The 22,224-nt window shown below is 37.5% G+C and overlaps 1 protein-coding gene across 1 annotated transcript in view; it reads left to right on the top strand.

Moving 5' to 3' along the window:
• The window catches only part of LOC122804254 (cytosolic phospholipase A2 zeta-like), a 1,019,603-nt gene that overhangs the window by 350,006 nt on the left and 647,373 nt on the right, over positions 1-22,224 (top strand). The window contains exons 12-13 of the mRNA XM_044074015.1: positions 4,850-4,986; positions 14,155-14,377. Coding sequence (XP_043929950.1) covers positions 4,850-4,986; positions 14,155-14,377 — 360 coding nt within the window. The remainder of the gene's footprint in view (positions 1-4,849; positions 4,987-14,154; positions 14,378-22,224) is intronic.

Genomic DNA, 22,224 nt, shown 5'->3' with positions numbered 1-22,224 from the left:
TTGTGCTTTCAATTCCTCATCTGATGAGCTATACAGTTTTAAATCATCGACAAAGAGAAGATGAGAAGTCTTTGCACTTTTGTTTTCTAGGAGCCAAATTATAGCCATGGCCTAATCTAAGTAGACAGCGTAATGGGTTAAGAGTAATACAGAATAGCAGCAGTGACAGGGAGTCACCCAGGAATATCCCCCTTTAAATTTGTATCCCTGGAATAATAATTTGTCTTTTATCATGGCTTAATTGCAAAGTGATCTGCCACTATTTCATGGTCACTGTAATGCAATTGATCAGTATAGGGTGTATCGTGTACATTTTTCTGCACTCTTTTATCCAGGAATGTGGGATACTGTCAAATGCTTTTTTGTAGTTAATCCATGCCATACTTGGATTCTTCTTTTATTCCCTTTTGTTCTACTGGCATGATTGAATTTTTTTCTAAATAACTATAAACTCTGTTGGCATCAATTCTGGTGTATAGTTTATACGTCATCGGAAAGAAAGATATTGCTCTATAATTTTTAGGGTACCTTGCAGGTTTACTCTTAAGTAGGAGCATTGTTTTTCCTATTGTTAATCAGGTTGGTGTCTGTTCAGGGTGCGCATATAAATAGCTCTTAGTCATGGCTAAATCCTTTGTGCAAAGATGTTAATACTTTTAACCAGAAGTTAGGTACTGCATTTGGGCCTGTGGTTTTCCATTTGGAGGCTTTTCTTAACTTTGTTTCAGTCTCTCTGGCTGTTACTTCATCCCAATTCATATCCCAAACCACTGAACTTCTTATTCTTTCTTTTACTTCTTCTATCCTTTTAGCATCTTTGTTCTGCTCAGCAGGATATTCATGAATACTTCTCCAAAATGTATCTATTTCTTCTTCTTTTGGTGGTCTCTCAATTCCTTTTACCTTGCTTCTCAATTATCTATAAATCTTTTGGGGTCATTAATAAATTGCTTATTTTGTACTTTTCCTTTATACTTATCTCTGTACCTTCTAAGTTTTTCTGCTTGTGCTAATACTTTTAATTTATTATTTGCGATAGTGCATGATAAATCCTGATCTGTTATATTACTGCACATTGCTTTTATCACATCTGTCTTTCTGGGTATTTTTGTTGATCTGGTCCCTCTTCTATACTCTTCTAACAGTGACACTTCTTGTCTTACTTGCTTTATTTTTCTCTCTATTCAATACTTCCATGATGATATTCGATTTCTTCCCTTACTACCCTGTGTTCTTGTGATGGAATTTTATTGGTGATTAATTTGACTGCACAGTAATATACCCTGTTTACTTCTTTTATATTACATAGATCTCTATGGACAGTCCTAATTACTGTGTTCATTTGTTTTATCAAACATTTAACTTTTTGGGTTCTGTTGACCTTCTGAAGTCTGTTTCTTTCATTGATCTTAATATGTCTATCTATCTCTATTAACTCAAGCAACTCTTCTCTTAACTCATTTTCTTGTAAACTGAGGGTACATTTTTTGTTCTCCATTTCTTGTGGGCATTCCATAGAAAGTGCTATAGCATCTTCCTGTGGCACATTCTCTTCAATTTCATCCTGTGTCATCCATTGCTCTGACCAATCACTCCTCAACATTAACTGTGTCAGAGTTGCTACAGTTTCCTGTTCCTTCCTTTGCTGTCCAGCTTCAAGTGAATGTTTATATTGGTTTACTGTGAAAGTCTTCAAAATATCTTCATATGGTAACTGACTTGTTGCTTCCCGTTCCACTGGTTTCTCTTTAATTTGGATGTCCATTGCTCTATCCTGCTGTGGTGTTTTCTGAGTTAGATTTTCTACACTGAATCCTTTGCTTCTCAGGTGCACCATAACCTCAGTTTCTGTTTCTTTAACTTCTCCATTACTAATCTTCTTTTCTACGTTTCCTCTTTGTTGTCTTATTTTTGTATTGTAAAGTTTTTCATGTACTGGTTCCTTTGCCTGTATTTCTCTTCAAGTATCTTTGGTGCTGTTCTTTTTGTACTGATTAGTTTTGCTTTCTCCTTTGCATAAATATTACACCGTATTAAATCTCTTTTTCATTCCCACGTACATATTTTTTCTTCAGATGTCTCCTGATCTTCCTGTTTCTCCTGACTTTGGGGACTCATTCCATCATGCTGTGATGTAACCTGTGTTAGACCTTCTACACCAAATGCCTCACTTCACATGCATTCCATAACTTTAACTTCTATTTTTGTAACTTCTATTTTACTAATCTTCTTTTCTACATTCCCTGTTTGTGATATTATTTTTTTATTAGGAAACTTTCCATATCTGGATACCTTTGCCTATATTTCTCTTTGAATATCTTTGGGGCTGCCTTTTTGTATTGATTAATTTGGCTTTCTACCTTGCATAAATATTGCACCATATCAAATCTTTCTTCCCATGCCCGTTTCTTTTTTATACTTTTCAAAAATCTCTAGATTTTGTTGTTTATATTTTTACACTTCCTCAGATGCTTCATTTTCCAAACAGATCAAAGTTGTTTTATTTATATAATGTTTTTTCACAAACCTGTTGCATTAATGAACACAAATTTTTATTTGAAGGTTCTGACCGTTTTTCTTTTGGAAGTAGGTTTTTTCCTCTAATTTCTCTCCTAATCTTTTTGTATATGTTTTGTCTGGAAATTCTGGGCTTTTTTGCATAATAGTAACAATACATAATTTTTTTCTTATCCTCAATAATCCACTCTATTGTCTTTATGGCTCTTCTTTAGCGTATCAGTTTTTGTGATATTTGTGGACTGCTACTTCCTTCTACAATGGGGAGCCATCCTCCACCTGGGCCTGGACCCATTGTAGGAATGTTTCTGTATTTTGTTTTCTAATGCCTTGTCAAGATTTCTTGCTGTAAGAGGTTGAGAGGTATGGTTACTCAGCATGCCTATAATGTCATGGAGTTGACTCCCATTTTAGGAATATCTATTCAACTTTGATTGAATAATCCTCTATTAGAGGAAGACATTATGCTTCACCTTCATATTTTTATTTCAGGTCCAAATCACAGATAAAGTCAAGGATTTACATAGTACATAATTCATATTAAAACTCGGTAGAAATCTCTTCATTGGCATTAATGAAGCAGGTAAAAATAAACCATTGATTTTATTCATTTATGTGTTCATTTTTTATCAAGAAACCCCTTTCATCTTTCATTTGACAGTACCCAAACCATCTATTACCATTAAGTCTGACTTATGTATCTAGCACAGAGGGTACATTTGGGCAAGTTCATTATTTTATGTGGGGTCATTAAAGACTCCAGTGCCCCATACAGTTCTTGAGGGCAGTTACAGAGGCTGTACCTCAAGTACCCACCTCCACAAATGAGGCAAATTTCCCATTTGAACTTTTTCTCTGAAGAGCCAAAGTTTCCAGCATTGAAGATTGCCTCTTAGTAGCCAACATCTCTGGTAGGTGTGTCTCTAAGATCTATATGTTGTATTGACAGGGCACCTTTCTTGCTTTTCATAAGGACTTGGCTCTCCTTTGGTTGAATTCATAGTTGATTCCCATATTGGCTTGTGGACACACAAACCAGTCCATTAATTTCTTCCTGAAAAATCCAAACAAACAAAAAAAAAAACTGCAGATGGGCTCATCCACTCATAAACTATCCATATACAGGTAATATACTACATAGACTGAGTCACTCATTTCAGAACATATGATCTTTCTCTCTTTTTTGCAAAGGGATGGAACATTTAAACACCTGCCCAAGTATTCTTAGTCCAAGCCACTGGTTCAGTGCATCTTTCCAAAGAGCATTCCCTTATTTATGAAATAAGGATCTTAGATGATGCAACTGTTTGGGCACATTACACTCCTTCACCATGTACTACTATATGACAAGATATCTGGGTGCAGGGCCTCCCTTAGCAGTGTGCACCAACAGTATGCTCTTTCCTGACCTGTGTCCTAGTCTCCTTACTTCCTACTGTTTTGCTTGACTTATCCTAGAAGTAATCAACTCATAATAATTGGAACTGTGTGCTGAAGGTAATTATTTTTTTTTGGACTTACAGTGAAGTTAAACAGTACAGATGTGTGTTCTCACTGTATTAGCAGATCTCCAGGGTATTTTCAGAAGGGGTCTATATTAGAAGACCGAAAGAGCAGAACCATGAACACCTAAAGAGCGAAAAAAATGGAACCTTGAAGTCCTGTTGATAAGATCGTGGTACAGTGAAGACTGGAATATTTGCCCTTTCCTCACTATAGTGCGATCTCGGAGTAGGAATATATATTTAGCAGTGGGTATGGGGGGTGCAGCCCCCCATAATAGCAAGTTTGAGGTTCCGTTTCTTTCGATCTTTAGGCGTTCGTGGTTTTGCTTTTTCGGTCTTTTAATATAGTCCCCTTCAGACGATGTGTTTCTCCCTGTAATCCCTAGTATGTTCACCTTCACCTCCCCTTTGCCGATGCATAACTGGTAGAATTTGTGTCTGAGTTTTCTGTTTGTCTCGGGTCACGGCTGGAGAGAAGGAGGGGCCTAGCTCGTCACTGAGCCATCTTATAAAGGCACCTGTAACAATGCCAGGGAGTGTTTGCCAAGAAGGCTGTGGAGAAAACCTTTGTAAGCTATGATGGATGATTGTTTCAGAAGCTTTCATTCTCTCAAAGGTTTGCTGGGAAAATAAGTCTGAACATGCCTCTTGACTACAGCCTTTAAAATGATATTATCTTGGTCAGAGAAATGTGAAAGTTAAAACAAGCATTTCAGTAATTTATATTTAATGTTAGCTGTTTTCATTTATGTGTATTTTAGTATTTTAAGAAGACCATGAAACTGGTATGTATAAATATTTTTTTCTAATTTCTATTTTTTTTGTAGGTACCCGTGGTGGCTGTTGTGGGGTCAGGTGGTGGAACCAGGGCCATGACATCACTATATGGTAGCCTTTCAGGGTTGCAAGATTTGAATCTCCTGGACTCAGTGACTTACATGTGTGGTGTTTCAGGATCCACTTGGTAGGTATACAGCAAAGCTGGATGCCTGAAATTTCCTTTCCAAATTAGGCACATCACTAGATAAGAACCATAATGCCTGAAAGGAGGAAACTGCTTTGGATTTGGGTGAAATGCTTAAACTGCAAAAATAACAATGGGGAGGGATCATTACTCCCTTTTATATGACCTTAGGAGAGGTAGTAACTGGATATCTATTGTCTGTAACAAGTCTGTGGGAGGGATAATGTATATCACACTATCATAATCTACATACTAGTATGACAACAAACATGCCCATTTTTCCTATAAAAAAGTAAACCAGTACAGTATTTGCATTAAATGCTATGTGCCAAAAATGGAAGCACATCAGTGCACCTTCAATTACAGGAGACATACTAGGTTGAAATACATCACAGAAGATACAGAAGGACAATACTTGTGTAGTGGCAGACATGCCTGTTAACTACTAATATGCAGCTATTCTCAGATGAATGTTTTCTGCACACATATACAATAATTAATAAGTAATTAAATTAATTAAAATTAATAATAATTAAAATAAATAATAAAATAATTTGATAAGAAATACTTATCCCACAGTGGCTATTTACAGACATGGAAATGGTGGTAAAAACGATGAATTCAAGAGCGAAACATATGGTATGATCTTTTGGTCTTCCTATATCCCATTGGATATCATTATGTGGCTTTGTTTTCTGTTTTTTTATATAACAGTTCTTGTCTGATACAGCAGTGTACTCAAGTGTTTTTTTTATTATTTCTCCAGTGGTTTTACCACAAAGTCTTTCAAAAATTAACTATTTTCTAAAGAAAACTTTCTATGTTCTTAGAATATAAAGGTACAAATTAAATATCTTGTGTTGTGTGCATTCAGTTGTAATATTTAATAAAATCCATTATGTGCATTTAGTTAGTTAAAGAACTTAGTTAAAAAAACTTCTCTCTCCTTCATTTTCTCTCACAATCTCCCCTCTTATCCCTCCCTCTTACAAACCTTTTGCTTGTAGTTCCAGTAATATAGAATAGTTTCTATTTATAATAACATCCAGTGATCTCCTTGTCACAGTGTATTTTAATATTGAATTTGTGTATTTTATAAAGTTTGTATGTATCAGTTTGTAACTGGAGTTTCTCTCCTCCAGTAAAATTGTATTTTTCTATTTATAGAAACACACAGTGATCTCCTTAGCACAATGTACCTATGACTTGTATTTCTTGTAATATTGTACTTCCCTGTTCTAAAAAATTGTATTCTTCTGTTTTTCATAAAGTGTGTACATATCAGTCTGTAACTGGAGATTTTCTCCCCAGGTCTCTGATGAAAATGGGTTCTTTCTGACTCAGTCGCACTTCCTTGATAAACAAATGTCAAATAAATAAAACAAAGATTACACTGTTTAAGGCCCTTCATAACAGTGTTGTAAAGCCCCCCCCCCCATCCACCTTACTCACGTGTGCTAACCTTAACCCCAGCTCTACCCATTTTCTAACCTCAGCCCAACACATTACCTTACTAATACCCCTTTCCTTTAAAGTATCTCTATTCAGACAAACCAGGGTAGAATTCAGAAATCATTCCCACATTGTGTTAAGTGAATTTTTGCGACCAGTGGCCATGCAGAAGGTGTGTGTAATTCAGAAGACACAGCAAGACAACATGGCTAGTATATACTCAGCTGTGCTAAATGCTAATGTCCACATAATGAGATGCCATTTATGATAATGATTTAAAACAAGATGACGGTCCTTTTCAGAAACATTTAAATGCTGTGCAATGGCACTGTGCCCACTATATATTTGAACTCAGCCATATGCCTGTGCTCAGACTGAGTGGTTAGTATGTTTAGTAAATATGTATCTGCAGGAGGTTCTCATTGCAGCACTGATTCCTGACTGTGCATGGCATCGCCTCCAAAGGTGCAGAGTCAACCAACTCTCTGGTAATTTGTATTTGAAAACAGGAACCAGGCAGGTATGTAATCTTTCCCCTTTGTTATTTGCTTAATACTTAGAGCCACTGGCAAATAAATAAGGGACTCAGAAGTTCAAAGATGCAACTGGTATTGTAATCAAGAAATTTTGGTTTTATTTGCAGATTATATTATTTTGTGCCTGATAAATCCAGAAAAGGACATTTCAGTGTTGTTGAGCATTTTGAGACAGTTTTAAGTCTTTTCAGGATATAAAATTACTGAAGATAAAACAAAAGTTATAGCCGTAAATTAGGCACCCACACACAAATTGGTTCAGCAATACCTGTCTTTATGGGGACATGATAAGATGAAGTAGTTAGGAGTATGGATAAAAAAGGCTTCTGTTATAGCAGCCAAGTATTTGTGGGAAGAGACTAAACAAAAGATAACACAAAACTGAGAAATTCTATGGATATGAATAGCAAGACACAAGCAGTAAAAAATGCTTTAGTGCCTTCGGTTTTTCTGTACAGGTCAGGCATATTTTTCTCAACCAGAGGAGAAGTTGTTGATGGCAAATAATAAAGAGTTAAAGAAATTATTTGGGAGGGAAGAGGGCAAGAGTCAAGTTTGATAAGTTGATCCTTTCAGTAGGATTAATTGATTTGAATGGGCATTTTAGAGCAACACAGTTAAAGCTCTTATTCATAACACAAGCAGAAAGTTTTAATTCAAAGTGATGATGAAATGGGGGGGGGGGGTAATTCAAGAAATAAAAGAGTGGGATTTTGGATGCAGATCCCAAAGGAAAATAACAAAAATTATACAGAATATTGTATTCATAAAGTAGCATAAGGTATAATAAGAACTAAGCCAACATTTGAATGGATAAAGGAGATTCTGCCGATAGGAATGCCTGCAATTAGGGGTACAGAGAACAGGCAAGAAGGGGTGGAATTTACTGGAGGAAGCTGACAAAGGAACCAATGTATTGAGAATAAATAATTAGAGAGGGAAAAGTAATAGAATGGGAAGAGGCCAAGAAGACATTTGGACTGTAGGTTATAGATTGTCTTCCCTGTCAGGGACTGATGTCAGAGTATAGGCAAAGAGAAAGGGATAGGGGAATGCTAGATGAAAAACCTGCACTGGATGAGTTTTTAGTTGAATCTAGAAAAGAAGCTGATTTTAAAAAAGTGATAATTAGTAGGGCATATAAAATATTGCACAGTAACTACAGGAGCCACTCGGAGGAGGTAAAAAAAGATTGGGAAGAGAGATTGGCTAAGAAATTCACAGAGAAACAGTGAGAGGACATATGTATGGCTCTCAAATATGTAAGAAAATCTAGAAGGTTTAGGATATTTGCCTGGAAGTATTTGTATAGGTACTTATATACCCCAAGCAGACTCCAAAGAATTTTTCCTTAGGAAGATGACAAATGTCGGAGAGGTATAATGGGGAAGAAAGATGCACTTGGGAGCATATGTTCTCTGAGTTTAATGAAACAGCAGACATTCTAACTTCCCTCCAGAGTAGACTGTCAGGAATACTACTGAGCAAATCAGTATAACTAATGAAATATTTTTGAGCTGGGATACAGGATCTAAATTGCCTAGACATAGTAAAGCGTTATTAAGTTTAATTCTGGTGGCTGCCAAAAAAAGCAGTTACTAGAAAATGCAAATCAGAGTCCAAGGCAACCATACTTGAAGTAGTGAATATTGTAACAGAGATAAAAGAACAGGAAGTGGGATCTTTAGAAAAGGCTAGGATCTTATTTTCAGATCTAGGACAGGATTTGACAGGGTCATCCTTCTTAGGTTTTTGGAGGGCGTTTCTCTGACTTCCTCCTCCCGTACTTTACAGTAGCTTTCATATAATCCCAGGAGTAAAGAATATTGTGACAGTAACCATGAAACACATATTACATTCATGTAAGATTTTAATAAACATTAGATGTCCTGCTTCTCACTGCTGCAGTATTTGGTCCCTCTCTCTTGCCCCCTTTTATTTTTCTGATGCCCTACTGCTAGCCAAGGAATTTTCTCTTACATCCTTATCTCCTTTTGTTTCCCTTCCTGGATGGGCATGTTATTGCCTCTTTGAGGTTGCTCTGGTTCTACTGGAGGTTAGGCATCCATATTTCACATATGTACCTTACACCTTGCATGTTAACCATATATCTGATGGGTCTATATTACTACAACAAACGCTTAAATGTTCGAATCTGTAAAGGTCAACCTTTACAGATTGAACACTTAAGCGTTTGAAATTATAAAAAAGTAAATTCAAAAAATCTAATACGAGGAAAGGGTTTAAGCACGGGGGCAAGCCCCCTTGCACCCCCCTCACCCCCTGCTACCTAAATATACCAACTCCGAGATCGCATTTCAGTGAACTACAGTGCGGAAATTGGAAATTTCCCATTCCCTACACTGTAGCATGATCTTGGAGTTGGTATATTAAAGTAGGGGGGTGCAGGAGGGCTTGCCTCCCTGCTTAAACCCTTTAGTTTTTTTTGCGTTGTACATTTTTTTAAAAATTTTTGTAGAAATTTGACCGCTTAACTATTCAATCTCTAAAGAACGACTTTTAGAGATTCGAACATTTAAGCGGTTGTGCATCTAATACAGACCCTATCTGATGTATGACACTGGGATTGTCTAAAGGCTTTGTTATGCTGGCTGGATGTTATGCAATCCCTGGCAGGATATTCCAAGTATAAAGAATACAGCAACAGTGACAAGTAGGAAATCTACTGCTTTGAAAAGACTTTACACAGCTGTAGTTTCCTAACTTTTCTTTATTAGTTGCTTAAAGGAATTATTTTGTATCTGAAACAGCAATGTATTATATGAAACAGTATAAAAGACTCAAATTTTACAAGAATTGGCATTTATTTTAGCACAAAAAGTGAAATACAGCTGCATGTATGGTTTGTCCTGCAAAATCTCATGATTCCATAAAAAGTCCCACTTTGGGCATTTGAAGAGGTGGCAACCCTACATGCAGTGTATAGATGATAGCTGTCATACAGCTGGATTATTACTGCTGCCTGATTTTACCTTCTGTACAATATTAATATGTAAATATTCCATAGTGGGTATAAAACTTGATGCTGCCGAATGTATGGACAAATCATACTGTACAAGTGTCTCATGTGGATAGTGAGCACATATATCCGCAGGACACCCTTAGGCCAATTCCAGAGCTTAAGGAGTGATAACTGATGGAATGGCAAAGGAGTTTGTTTTACTAAAGAGTAACATTACTTAAAAATACAGTTCTAGCTTTTTAAGAAATTTAGTTGTATAGTAAGTAATAACACATGTTCAGGTTTTGTCAATGTAGCTATATAGTAAATAAAAACACATGTTCACGTTTTGGTAAGAAAACACTGTTAAAAAGAAGAACTTGAGAACAATTACAAATAAAAAAAACTTCTGTGACTGAACTGATATAGCTTTTAGCACTTTCGTTCTTTAATTAAACAGAACTTCAAAAGGTAAATACATTATCAGACTGCAGTGATGTAAATACAGTGGAACAAAGGTTAAGTCTGCCAAAAGAGTTTTAAATAAAGCAACCAATGGGGGATGAGGTGTATAATTGAACAGACCAATGGAAATGCTTGTTAGCTGAACCATCGTAGAGTGATTTTAAAATTAGCAGTAGAACGAAGGATAAGCCTTCCAAAAAGAGTTTAAATAAAGCAACCAATGACGGATGAGGTGTACAGTTAAACAGACCAGTGGAAATGCTTGTTAGCTAAACCACTGAAGAGCACATTTAATGATATATATATATATATATATATATATATATATATATATATATATATATATATAGATAGATATACACACACACACACACACTCATATATACATATATATATATATATATATATATATATATATATATATATATATATATATATATATATGTGTGTGTGTGTGTATATATATATATATATATATATATATATATATATATATTAAATAAATAAATATAAATATATATATATATATATATATATATATATATATATATATATATATATATATATATATATGTTTTATAAACTTTCCTAAACTACACATTGTTAGAATTCAGGTTATCTGATAAACTTTACTGAAACTGCATTCATTGTGAATGTCACACATCACATACAACTACACAGAAAACTGCTAATAGAAAACACCAAATAATACAAAGCCTACCAAAAACCTCCCTAACTTATATATACTAACTCCACCATTATAGAACCCACAGAGAGTAAATCACTGCCAATGGGCTAACATGCCGTGCTTTAGCCATGCCTTCCAATATACATACAGTAAATGGATAATCAGATACAAATTAAAAAAATGCAAAGCAAAGAAATGGTAAGTCATTTACAAGTGTGCTAACAAAAACAACTGCAATGAAGTCCATCCTACATTTATTAACTCAGTGATCACACAGCACTAAAAAAGTGCAAATAAATTGTAAATCATTGGCAGTATATTAACGCAAAGCACTGGTAATGACTTGTAACACAGCAAATAGTAATTCTTTTTCTCAATAAACACACACTTAATAATAAGATATACAAACAAAAAAACTAGTCATGCAGTAACTTTTAGGGTATGTGTATATCTCTGAATACCTTTCTCTGAATAGCTTTCTTATATATATATATATATATATATATATATATATATATATATATATATATATATATATATATATGTGTGTGTGTGTGTGTATATGTCTGTGTGTGTGTGTGTGTGTGCCTTGGAGTAAATCCCTGCCTCATCAGGTGGGTGGCCAATGGTTCACTGACAGGGCCCTCAAAGTCAAAATAGGTGCCTCTGCATCTGATAGCAGACCTGTAACTAATGGAGTTCTCCAGGGATCTGTCCTGGGACCCCTACTGTTTGGCATCTACTTCTCAAAGGCCCAGGTAAAGACAAAAGGCCTGTCGCTGACCAGTTTTGAGGACAACTGTAAGTTGGGTGCTGTCATTGACTCCCCAAATGATATTAACATACTACAAGAGGGTCTCTCAGCAACGAATATCTGGTGCCAAAGTCATGGCCTCAAGCTAAATGCAAAAAAATGTATCATCATACCATTCAGAAAAACACGGGCCCTACTGACTACCATATCAACGGCAACCCCCTAAGCGCAGGCACAACCTGTGCTCATAGACCTGGACACCCAGGTTAATAACAGCCTCACATTTCTGCATCATGTAGCAGCAGTGGTCAGAAAAGCCTTTTATTCAGTTCATCTCATAAGTAAAGGGATTGCATCCAGAAAAAATCTCCTCCCTCATTAGACCAATAATTGAGTATAACGCCCCATTAGGTATGTACCTCTCTAAACATCTGTACCAGCTGGAAAGGACACAGAAATACCTCACAAAGAAAATCCATGGCCTATGCAGACAGGCTCAAATCACTATCACTCAATTCGGTATCTTACAGATTGCTCAGGGGTGATCTGTGTCTCGTCTACAAGGCAGTCTTGGACCCTGCCCTACTAGAGATGCTCCATATACATAAGTCTGACCACTCACGCATTACCCGCTCAAAAGGCCTGAATCTAATATGTGGCATCAACAAAACCTGCTGGAGAGACAGGTTTGTGTCCCAGAGGCTGCCCTGTCTCTGGAATAGACTTCCCATACATGGCAAAAAGAGCACCTCGCTGACCCTCTTCACGCACAACTTTGATGTGTGTATGGAAAACCACAAATTTCTCCCAGGGGTTTTACCTGTGTCCCTCACTGACAGGGGCGACAGGTGCTGACTGAGGATTTTTTTTGGGGATAAACTCCTGGCTAGGCTTGTAAGGGCCCCAGGGCCATTAGCCTAGTAACTTCCTATGATCCTATATATATATATATATATATATATATATATATATATATATATATACATACACACACACACACACACACACATAGATTATGTATATATATATATATATATATATATATATATATATATATATATATATATATATATATATATATATTAATGTATTGTATATATTTCCTGTATATCTTTAATTATTTTATAAACATTGTATAGCTGCCATATGTATGTTTTATTTTCATTTTACACTTATTAAATTATGTCAGTCCTACACAATATAGTTCTGTAATGTAAACAGTGAAATATTTATTTATTTGTTCATTGCATATAATTACCAGGAATGTCCAAATGGGCTGCAGAAGCATGGAAGCAAAATCTCCAACTGATGAATATATCAACTAAGATACAGTATACAGAAATAACAAACATCGCTGCCAATACAAAAAACAGTGAAATAAAATTCACATTTTTATACAATCTACAGGGTTGCATTCTCATTTCAGTCAACAGTGTACAGAGTTTCATTCTCTTTACATTATACCACTCATGATGATGGATGGGTATGTTCAAATTTCACTTAGATTCCAGAAAGAAGAACAGTGCAATAATACAAACATTATAGAGGGTTGCATTTGTGGTACAGTATACAGAATTATGTCTCATTATAGCAGTTAGTGGTGTTTATGTGTGTGCAGATTTCACTGTTAGACTTTACTTTTTTTATACAATTGTGTATGGTGAATACAAATGATACACATATTTCAGATTTATAATGCTGGGAAGTTTGTATAAATAGTTTGAAATTCCTGGGTTGCATTGCTTGTACGTGACATTACTGACTATGCAGATGCTCACTGTAATTATGAGTTATCACTAGTTAGCTTGTGGTTCATTTGGCAGCAGGCTGTCTTGCATATGTAATATTGTGATACAGTTTCAAACCACATGTGCATAATTAACATCTCTTTGTTCTGATTCACAGCACTTATAATTAAGTGCAGTGCTTACATGATAGTTTTAAATCTGGTCTGGTACTTTTATTAGATATGCCCGTATTTGTAAAGGAGACTCGCGAGCTATTTTTTCCTGTACACTCGATACAGAGGCAGAAATCATCACATATTCATTAAGAGTTAAATGTTTACTTATTTTGGGAGTGGTGTTTCATTACCCTTATTACATGAGTCTTAATTTGATCATGTTTTTCACCACTCCTATTTTAACCATAGTAATTGCTTTTTATATTTTGCATGTTGCAGGCACCCATTCACCACACAGAGGGATTACTAGCAATCTAAATCAGTAAACAGTGTGGCAGATGATGTTTGTCTTCTCAGAAAAGCTAAGTACCTCTATTGTAATTTGCCACTAATTCACTCTTCCACCAGGTGTATGTCAACATTGTATGAAGATGCAAAGTGGTCATGTAAACAGCTGCAGGACGCTATCAACTATGCCCAGGAGAATGTGGTTAGCTCCAAGGCAGCTGCCTTTTCCACAGAACGCCTGAAGTACTACTTTCATGAGTTGAGGGAAAAGCAGAAAATGGGAAAGTGTGTTACTTTCACAGATTTATGGGGCCTTATTTTGGAATACATCCTGCATGGAAAGGTAAGAGACATAAAAGTGAATGTAAATTAAGCTTCCTAGGTGGGCTGTGTAATTGCAATTGGCTATAGATTCATAAGTACTTACTAGGCTGTTGATCTGTGAGGATCTTCAGAAAGCCAGTCATACAATCCCAAATGGTTTTCTCTCTTGTATTTCACTATGAATAACCCAGAGATTAGCAGAATATTTGCATTTTGCCCCTATCCATGAGGAACAAGGGTGCTAAATTGTAGTGAATGTTTAGAAATTATGGAAAATGTACTCACAGCTATGCTTAACTTTTCCTGGCAACTGTTGATCAAAAAGTTTTGTATATCTCAAAGAAAATTCTCTCCATTTTATCATTTTCTTTTCTTTATAACAATGACGCTGCCCGTTTTGACTTTGAGGGGCCTAATTTTCTTCTAGTATATGAAATGGATGATCTCAGTCAGAAGTTGGGTCATTCAAGCAAAACTACGAAAGGAAGACCCACTCTGCCACAGGTTCAAAGTACCACATGGGATTTGCCCTGTAGTAGAAGAACTAAATCCTTTCCCTGAAACTAGAAGACATTACATCAGTACTACATGTACAAGGGTGCCGGAACCATAGAGCGAGGGGGGATGAGCACCCTTCCACTTTTACATCTGCTGGTTGACAGTATCTTCTCCTTTAAGGAGGACCATGTATGAGACGCATGCCAACATGGATGTAAATAACATTCCACACTTGCATGTGGAATTTAAGCTAGCAGTTCCGTCAAGAGGAAAGGTAAATATTTGTGTGCATGTGTGGCCGTTTGGTTGAGAAAGAAGGTAAGTGCATGTGTGTGTGTGTCTGTCTGTAATTTAATATTGTTTGTTTCAATATGAGAGAGAAAGTGTGTGCGTGCGTGTGTGTGTGTGTGTGTGTGTGTGTGTGTGTGTGTGTGTGTGTGTTGTTGTTTTCTGTGTGTGTGTGTGTGTGTGTGTGTGTTTGTGTGTGTGTGTGTGTGTGTGTGTGTGTGTGTGTGTGTGTGTGTGTGTGAGACTAATGCAACTTTTTATGCAAAAAATAAATACATTATAGTAATTCACTGAACATTTGAAGTATCTCAAGGCATATGTCATTGTGCAAATATAGTACTTTACATTAGCCACATTAATTGTACAATGAAATTAACATGGAATTTTCTTAGATCTTTAAAAGTGTTTCCTAGTGAGGTAGGCTAAGGCTTGCACAGTGAATTCATTTAAGATGGAATGGGGCAGGTGGACTGGGGTCATTTTTTAAATGTTGTTCTACAGTACATCTCCTTAAGAGAATCTTTTAGGCCATACTTCCCAGATGAGTCTCATGTGAGATCTTTGCAATCACTAGCCTAATTTGCGCATTTTATATTTGTAAAGATTTCATTTCTAGTAACAAAAATTCACAAATGATGTGTCTTCTACAATGTATGTGCATGGTTTTCCTGTTAGCTTGATTACCAGAGCTATACTGTATGCTGTTATTGCAGTTTATTAGGCCTTGTTATAGACTGACAAAATCCTCCAGTAACAGGGAAGCTTTTATTTGAGTATTTGTATTTGGAGAATCAAAACTCCAATGAAAACTTGTAGTCTGTGTAGCACTGCCTAACTTATAGTATAAGCTTTCAAATAGTTATCTTGTGCATGCGAGTCCTGTTTAACAATGTTGATATACATGTAGCTGTAGGATGATACCCTGATCAAGTGCCCTCTGTTCAGAATGTTATCTGCAGATCCCATGCAGCAGATATGATTACATTTTATTTCAGTGTACCCAATCTAGGCTAGGCTAGCATAAATTCATAGGTCTGTATTAGTTTGCCGAAAACTATCATTCAGAGAAAATCACTTCCGCGATTCTCTGAATACTCCCAGGGCAAAAATGTAGTTGTCCAAGGACACAACATTGCCCTTTTCTCCACTGTAGTGCAATCTTGGAGTTGGTATATATAGGTAGGGGGGTTGTGAGGGGGGGGGTGCATTCCCCCCCACTTGGGTGGGTTTGATTTAGCTAGATGTGGGTCTGTTGCATTGCAGGGCAAGTATTTCTTTGTCCTGGTTGATGAATGTGTGTTCGCTGGAAAGTGTTTTTGGTGAACTAATATAGACCCAGAGTCACAGCTTTGTACTTTTTAAATGGTGGTTGTTTTTAGAATACACAGTTTTTTTTTTCTCCTTTCGAACATACTGCTACCTAGTTTTAATTACTGCATTTTTTACATTTCTCTCTGCTCATGTCTATTTACTAGTACTTTTTATTATTACACCAAGACTTGCATGTTTTTAATTACTTTTCCTGTTCCTATTTCAACATTGTCCTCTTCATGGAACATTTCTTCCAGAACTCTCCTAAAAAGGGGCAGTTGTTTTGAGACTATCGCAATCAACAATGAAAATAACTAAATAAATAAAACAAGAGAAACCCTAGATGTTAATAAGCTGAGAGAGAGCATATGACAGCTTTAAAAGTCATGTTAAATTCTCAGCATCATTTCTGAAACTAAAAGTTGCTTATGAATATTTCAAGTGAAAAGCAAGCCCTTTAAGCGCACATACTGCAAGAATTCAGTGGTGTGTCCCAGGCATACAGAAAACAGTTCAGATATACTGTTGTGTCTTCTTACTTCCTTATTCTGCTTTGCCCCTTTACTACCTGAACTTTGGTTTGTCAGTGTAACCAATCCTACCATTATCACTCACTGCAGCATAAATTCCTTCATGCCACACCCTCCTCCTCATTGTCAGCTTAAATTCCTCCATGCCAGTAATGGATAGAGGCAGTTCCTAAATCCTGCATCCCTTACATAGGTCCCCTCCAATTATCTATGGTACGATCACAGTTATTCTCACTAGGACTAATATACAATTATCAGCCATGGGATGGGGAAAACCAATCAAGAAATGTTAATTCAAGCACCAAAAGGAAAATTGGCTAAGCGTAAAATGTCCACCAAGTGAATCTGTGTTGAGAGAGTAAATATTTAAAAAAAAAAATGCCCTTTTTAGATCATTAAGTGCTCCTCTCACCCTCCGCCCCAGCCTTCAACAGCTTCTGGCACCTCTGTACCTGCAGTTAATCAAAGTGAGCTACCATCACCAAAACTTGAGTGAGCTGGGACAGTGTAGACCTTTGTAGCCTGTATCTAATTCCCAAATTACTCTGGCACAGAATATCTGTCTACACCAGTAGGGACAGGTATATACCTCTCAACCTCTTAGTGAAAGAAATCTGGACAAAGCCAAAAATAATGGCAGGACAAAGCCAAAAATAATGGCGGGACAAAGGCCTAAAACCAAACACAGATTTTAAATATTACTCTTTTACAAACTTGGAAACTTAATGGAAATGGGTATTGCATTAGTATGCATCGTCTGATGGATATGAAGTCTGAAACTCAATGTCATTATTTAGTATCTGCAGTTCTCGATGATTTGCCAGAAAGAAACTAATTTTATGAAGAACAGACCAAAAATATGAAGCAAAAGTCTTGACATTCTGTGAAAATGTGGACAGTTAAGAGGTATCAGGACAGGATAAGACAACAGACCAGTCATTGTTTTCATAACAAATACATTCTTACCTGGATGAAACAACACATTCGCTGTGTGATTTCTTTGGTTTTGAAGAGATATTTTCTGCTGCTGTTAGTGGTGTCTAGATTTCTGTCAGAATGTCTGGCTGCATACCTCATCTCTTGGTCGGACAAAAAGGTTGTACTCTTTACAAATCAAAATGTCTTCCAGGTTTTATGAAAACATAACTCTTGACCATTGTCTGGAAATGTTGTTTTAGTTGGCCATATTACTTTTATTTTTGTTGCAGGCTGTGTGAAAAATATAGAGACTAATACAATGGTTAAAAAACTAAAAAACTGTTTTTGCTGTTCCTTTGTTCTCATTGGTCTGTTTGTATATATGTGTATGGGAGCAGAGAAGATTATTGTTCCAAACTTTGACCATATAAAAATGGGAGAACAGGACTGCCACACCACAGGGCCCATGGAAAAAATTACTTTTGTGATCTAACAGGTTGTGAATCATTGAAAAGGATCAATGTGCTATGTGTGTGGTGACTGTTTTACTTGACAAATGATGATGCACTTGTATATCCATGTGTATACACACACACACACACACACACACACACACACACACACACACACACACACACACACACACACACACACACACACGCACACACACGCGTGCGCGCGCACACACACACACACACACACATGCACACACACAGATATGGAGAGAACCAGTGTGCCAGTATGTATGGTCTGAAGTCCTTTGATGTCGCTTGTTAAAATAGTCCTTCATGGCTGGGGTATCTACTCACTACAACCCATATGAGCTCACTATGTATATGTCAAGTACTTTCCAGCCAGACTGTGCCATTTCTCACTCTTCTGACTCCTCCATTGTAACATTTGTACAGTACTTGGGAGCCATCTGTACTGATAATAGTCCACTGGTCTCACTACCTAACAAACAACAGTATAGAGTCCAATTCTACTGGCTATTTCTGCTCTATTCGTCTTCCTCTACCTGTACAGAAGTCTGTCATGATGGAGTAGGGTGATTTGCATAGTTCACGGTCCACTTTCCTGAGAGGCAGCTCATCAAAATACCATTTCTTTGAATTTGCACCCTGAAGAGTGCAAAATTCCTGAGTTTTGTGTATGGTGACTTTATCTGCTTGAAGTCCAAACCCTATTTACTTAAAATGTGCTAACTACAGGATCACTTGACTTCTGATCGAGTGAGGAAACAAACAAAATGGTATTTCAATATGCTGGCTGCAACTGCAAAGGACTTCGCCCACATAGATAATGTGATTCCGTGTTTTGGTATCACATTATGTCATAGTGGCTTACAGTGCATCTTTGATGCATTGTTTAACTTTGTCTTCCTTGTTATACAGATGGCTTTAAGGACTTCTTTGAGAAGGTTATCAAGGCAATCATTAAGGAAAACACTTGGCCTGGCCAAGGCATTTGATTCAGTGCCCTGCTCAAGCATTGTTGACATGCTCTATGAACTAGGCATAATCCATGCAACCACAACCCTGTTTTCCTATTTTTGCACATGGAGTTAGGATGTCACTTCAAGTGACAATCATCTAGAGCCAGGGTTCACACTTTCAGGGTGGCTAGGCATAAATCCCTAAATAATTTGCTGGTTTGCTGGCTGGCTCATATATATGACCTCAGAATTCAGGATCAGGGAGTCCACCTCGTCCAAGAGACCGGTCACCAGTGGAGTACTCTAAGGTTCCATGCTGGGCCCACTCCTGTTTGGCATCTACTTCTTGGAAGTCAAAGCTAACGTTCAAGGCCTCTGACTTGCCAAGTTCACAGATGACTGTAAATTGGGAGCTGTTATGGATTCCTCCCAAGACACCAACATCTTGCAAGAGGATTTAAAACAGACAAATGACTGATGCCAAAGCCATGGTCTTAAGCTCAGTGTCAAAGAAATGCTTTATAATGCCCTTTGGGTAACTGTCAACCCAAGTTAATTACTCTGGTGATAAAACACCCCAGTTGTAAGGGATCTGCGAATGTATGTAGACAGCAATCTGGCCCTTAACCAACATGCAGCCAAGATAATAAGAAAATCATTCTGTGTCACCCAACTTATAGGTAAGGATATGGTATCCAGGTCCAAGGAAGTTATAGTGCTACTCTTTTCTGCCCTTACCAGACCTATCATTGAGTACAATGCCCCCCTGGCATGTACCTAACCGTGCACTTGCAACGTTTGAGGTTTCTCACCAGGAGAATTCAGGGCATAAATACCCTGTCTTACACTGATTGCCTAAAAGCTCTGTCTCTGTATTCACTCTCCTATTGGTTGCGGAGGGAGGATCTTTGCCTGATTTGAAGCGTCTCCTCAGGCCCAGACCTGATGGTTCTGTTACAAATGAGCAAAACAAACTGCACCATAAACACCAGGTCCTGGCATTTAAACTTTGCTTGTGACATAAACAAAATATAGTGGAGAGACAGATATATGTCTCAAAGGATCTCCACTCTATGAAATAGGCTCCCCATCCATTTAAAACAAAGTTCATCCCTAACCCACTTCAAATGAATCCTTAACAATTAGATATGAAATCATAAAGTTACCCCCACGTCTGGTCCTCATGTCCATGTTCCTTATGAACACAGGCCAATAATAAGAAAAGTATTATTCTAGTGAACACCACCACCATCATCATCATCATCATCGTCATTATCAACATCATCATCAACGACCTCCCTTTTCCCATTTTTCTACATGGGGTCAAGGTGTCGTGTCACTTGTTGCCACCACTCCATATTCAATGCCACTCTCTTTCCTTCTTCAACACTCATGCCTGACTGTTGCAAGTCTTCTCTCACACAATCCATCCATCTCTTTGCTGGACACCCTTGTTTCCTCTTGCCTTCTTCCTGTTTGTCCCAGATCTTCTTCACTAGAATGTCTTCTGCTTTCTTGCACATGTGCCCAAACCACTGTAATCTGTTCTGTTTGACCTTTTCTGCAACTGGATCTACTTTGGCTTCTGCTCATATGTACTCATTTCTTCATCTGTCCACAGTGTACATACTGACACCCATCTCAGGCACTTCATCTCCATCACCTCTGGCTTCCTCATCTGCTTTGCCTTTATTGCTCATGTTTCTGTACCATGCAGTAGTACTGTTCACACCACTGTTTTGTACTTCTTACTTTTCAGCTTCTTTGGCATTCCTCTGTCATACACTACCCCCAGCACACTGTGCTGGTTCTCTGCAGCTCCTCTGATTCTAGCTTTGACATCATTCAGAGTTCCCTTCTCCTCAACCACCCTTCCCAGATACATGAAGCTGTCAACCTGTTACACTATTTTCCCTTCTATCTCAATTTTCATCTTTTTCTGATTCCACCCATTTGCTACCATTATAACTGTCTTCTTATCTGTACTCAGTTTCATCCCACGTGCCTTCAGTTTTGCATTCCATTCCCCTGCCCTTTGCTGAAGTTCTTGCTTAGAGTCTGCCTGTAATGCCACATTGTTTGCATGCAGCAACTTTGCTGATCTGTCCCCTCTGACCTGTTTGCTAATGTAGTCCATCACAAGTATGAACAGTAATGAGGTCAGAGGTGAACCCTGATGCACACCCACTCCCATTGGGATCCCCTCTGTAAAACCAAACATTGTTCATACCTGAGTCATTGGGTCCTTGTACATAGCTTGCACTGATTCTACCAATGTTTCTGGGACTTTGAACCACCACAGGACTGCCCACAGCAACTGTCTTGGGAACTTGCCATATGCTTTCTCCAAGTCTAGGGATTCCCAGTTGGACTCTTTACTCCTTTCTAGCTTCTTCTCAAGTATCTGTCTAAATACAAACTAAATACAAACATCAGGTTGGCTGTGCTGCATCCCATCCAGATTTGAATCTGAACTGCTCATTTTCCCATCTTGCTTTCTACTACTCTATTTGTCAATCACCCTTTCCTGAACCTTCATGTACTGTGACAGGAGTTTGATATCTCTGTGCTGCCCTCAGTTGTGAATGTCTTCTATGTTCTTGAACATTGGCACTAATATGCTTATTCTCCAGTCATTCTAGGGTATGTATTTCTCTCTATACTGCTATGAGTACCCTCAGGAGCCATTTCTCTTCTATCTCACCCAGCATCTTGATCCTACCTGCTGTGACATCATCTGAGCCTGCTGCTTTCCCTGATTTCATTTTCCTTAGTGCTGTTCTTACTTCTTGTCTCACTGTATGCTGTGCCTGGGACAGTACAGCTTCTGTGGGATTTTCTTCATTCAGAAGCTGCAGATAGTACTCCTTCTTATCATCATGTTAT

This window comes from Protopterus annectens, chromosome 6.part0, assembly GCF_019279795.1.
Source record: "Protopterus annectens isolate FY-2018-M chromosome 6.part0, PAN1.0, whole genome shotgun sequence".
Taxonomy (NCBI): Eukaryota; Metazoa; Chordata; order Ceratodontiformes; family Protopteridae; genus Protopterus; species Protopterus annectens.
This window is presented reverse-complemented; position numbering and strand designations above follow the sequence as displayed.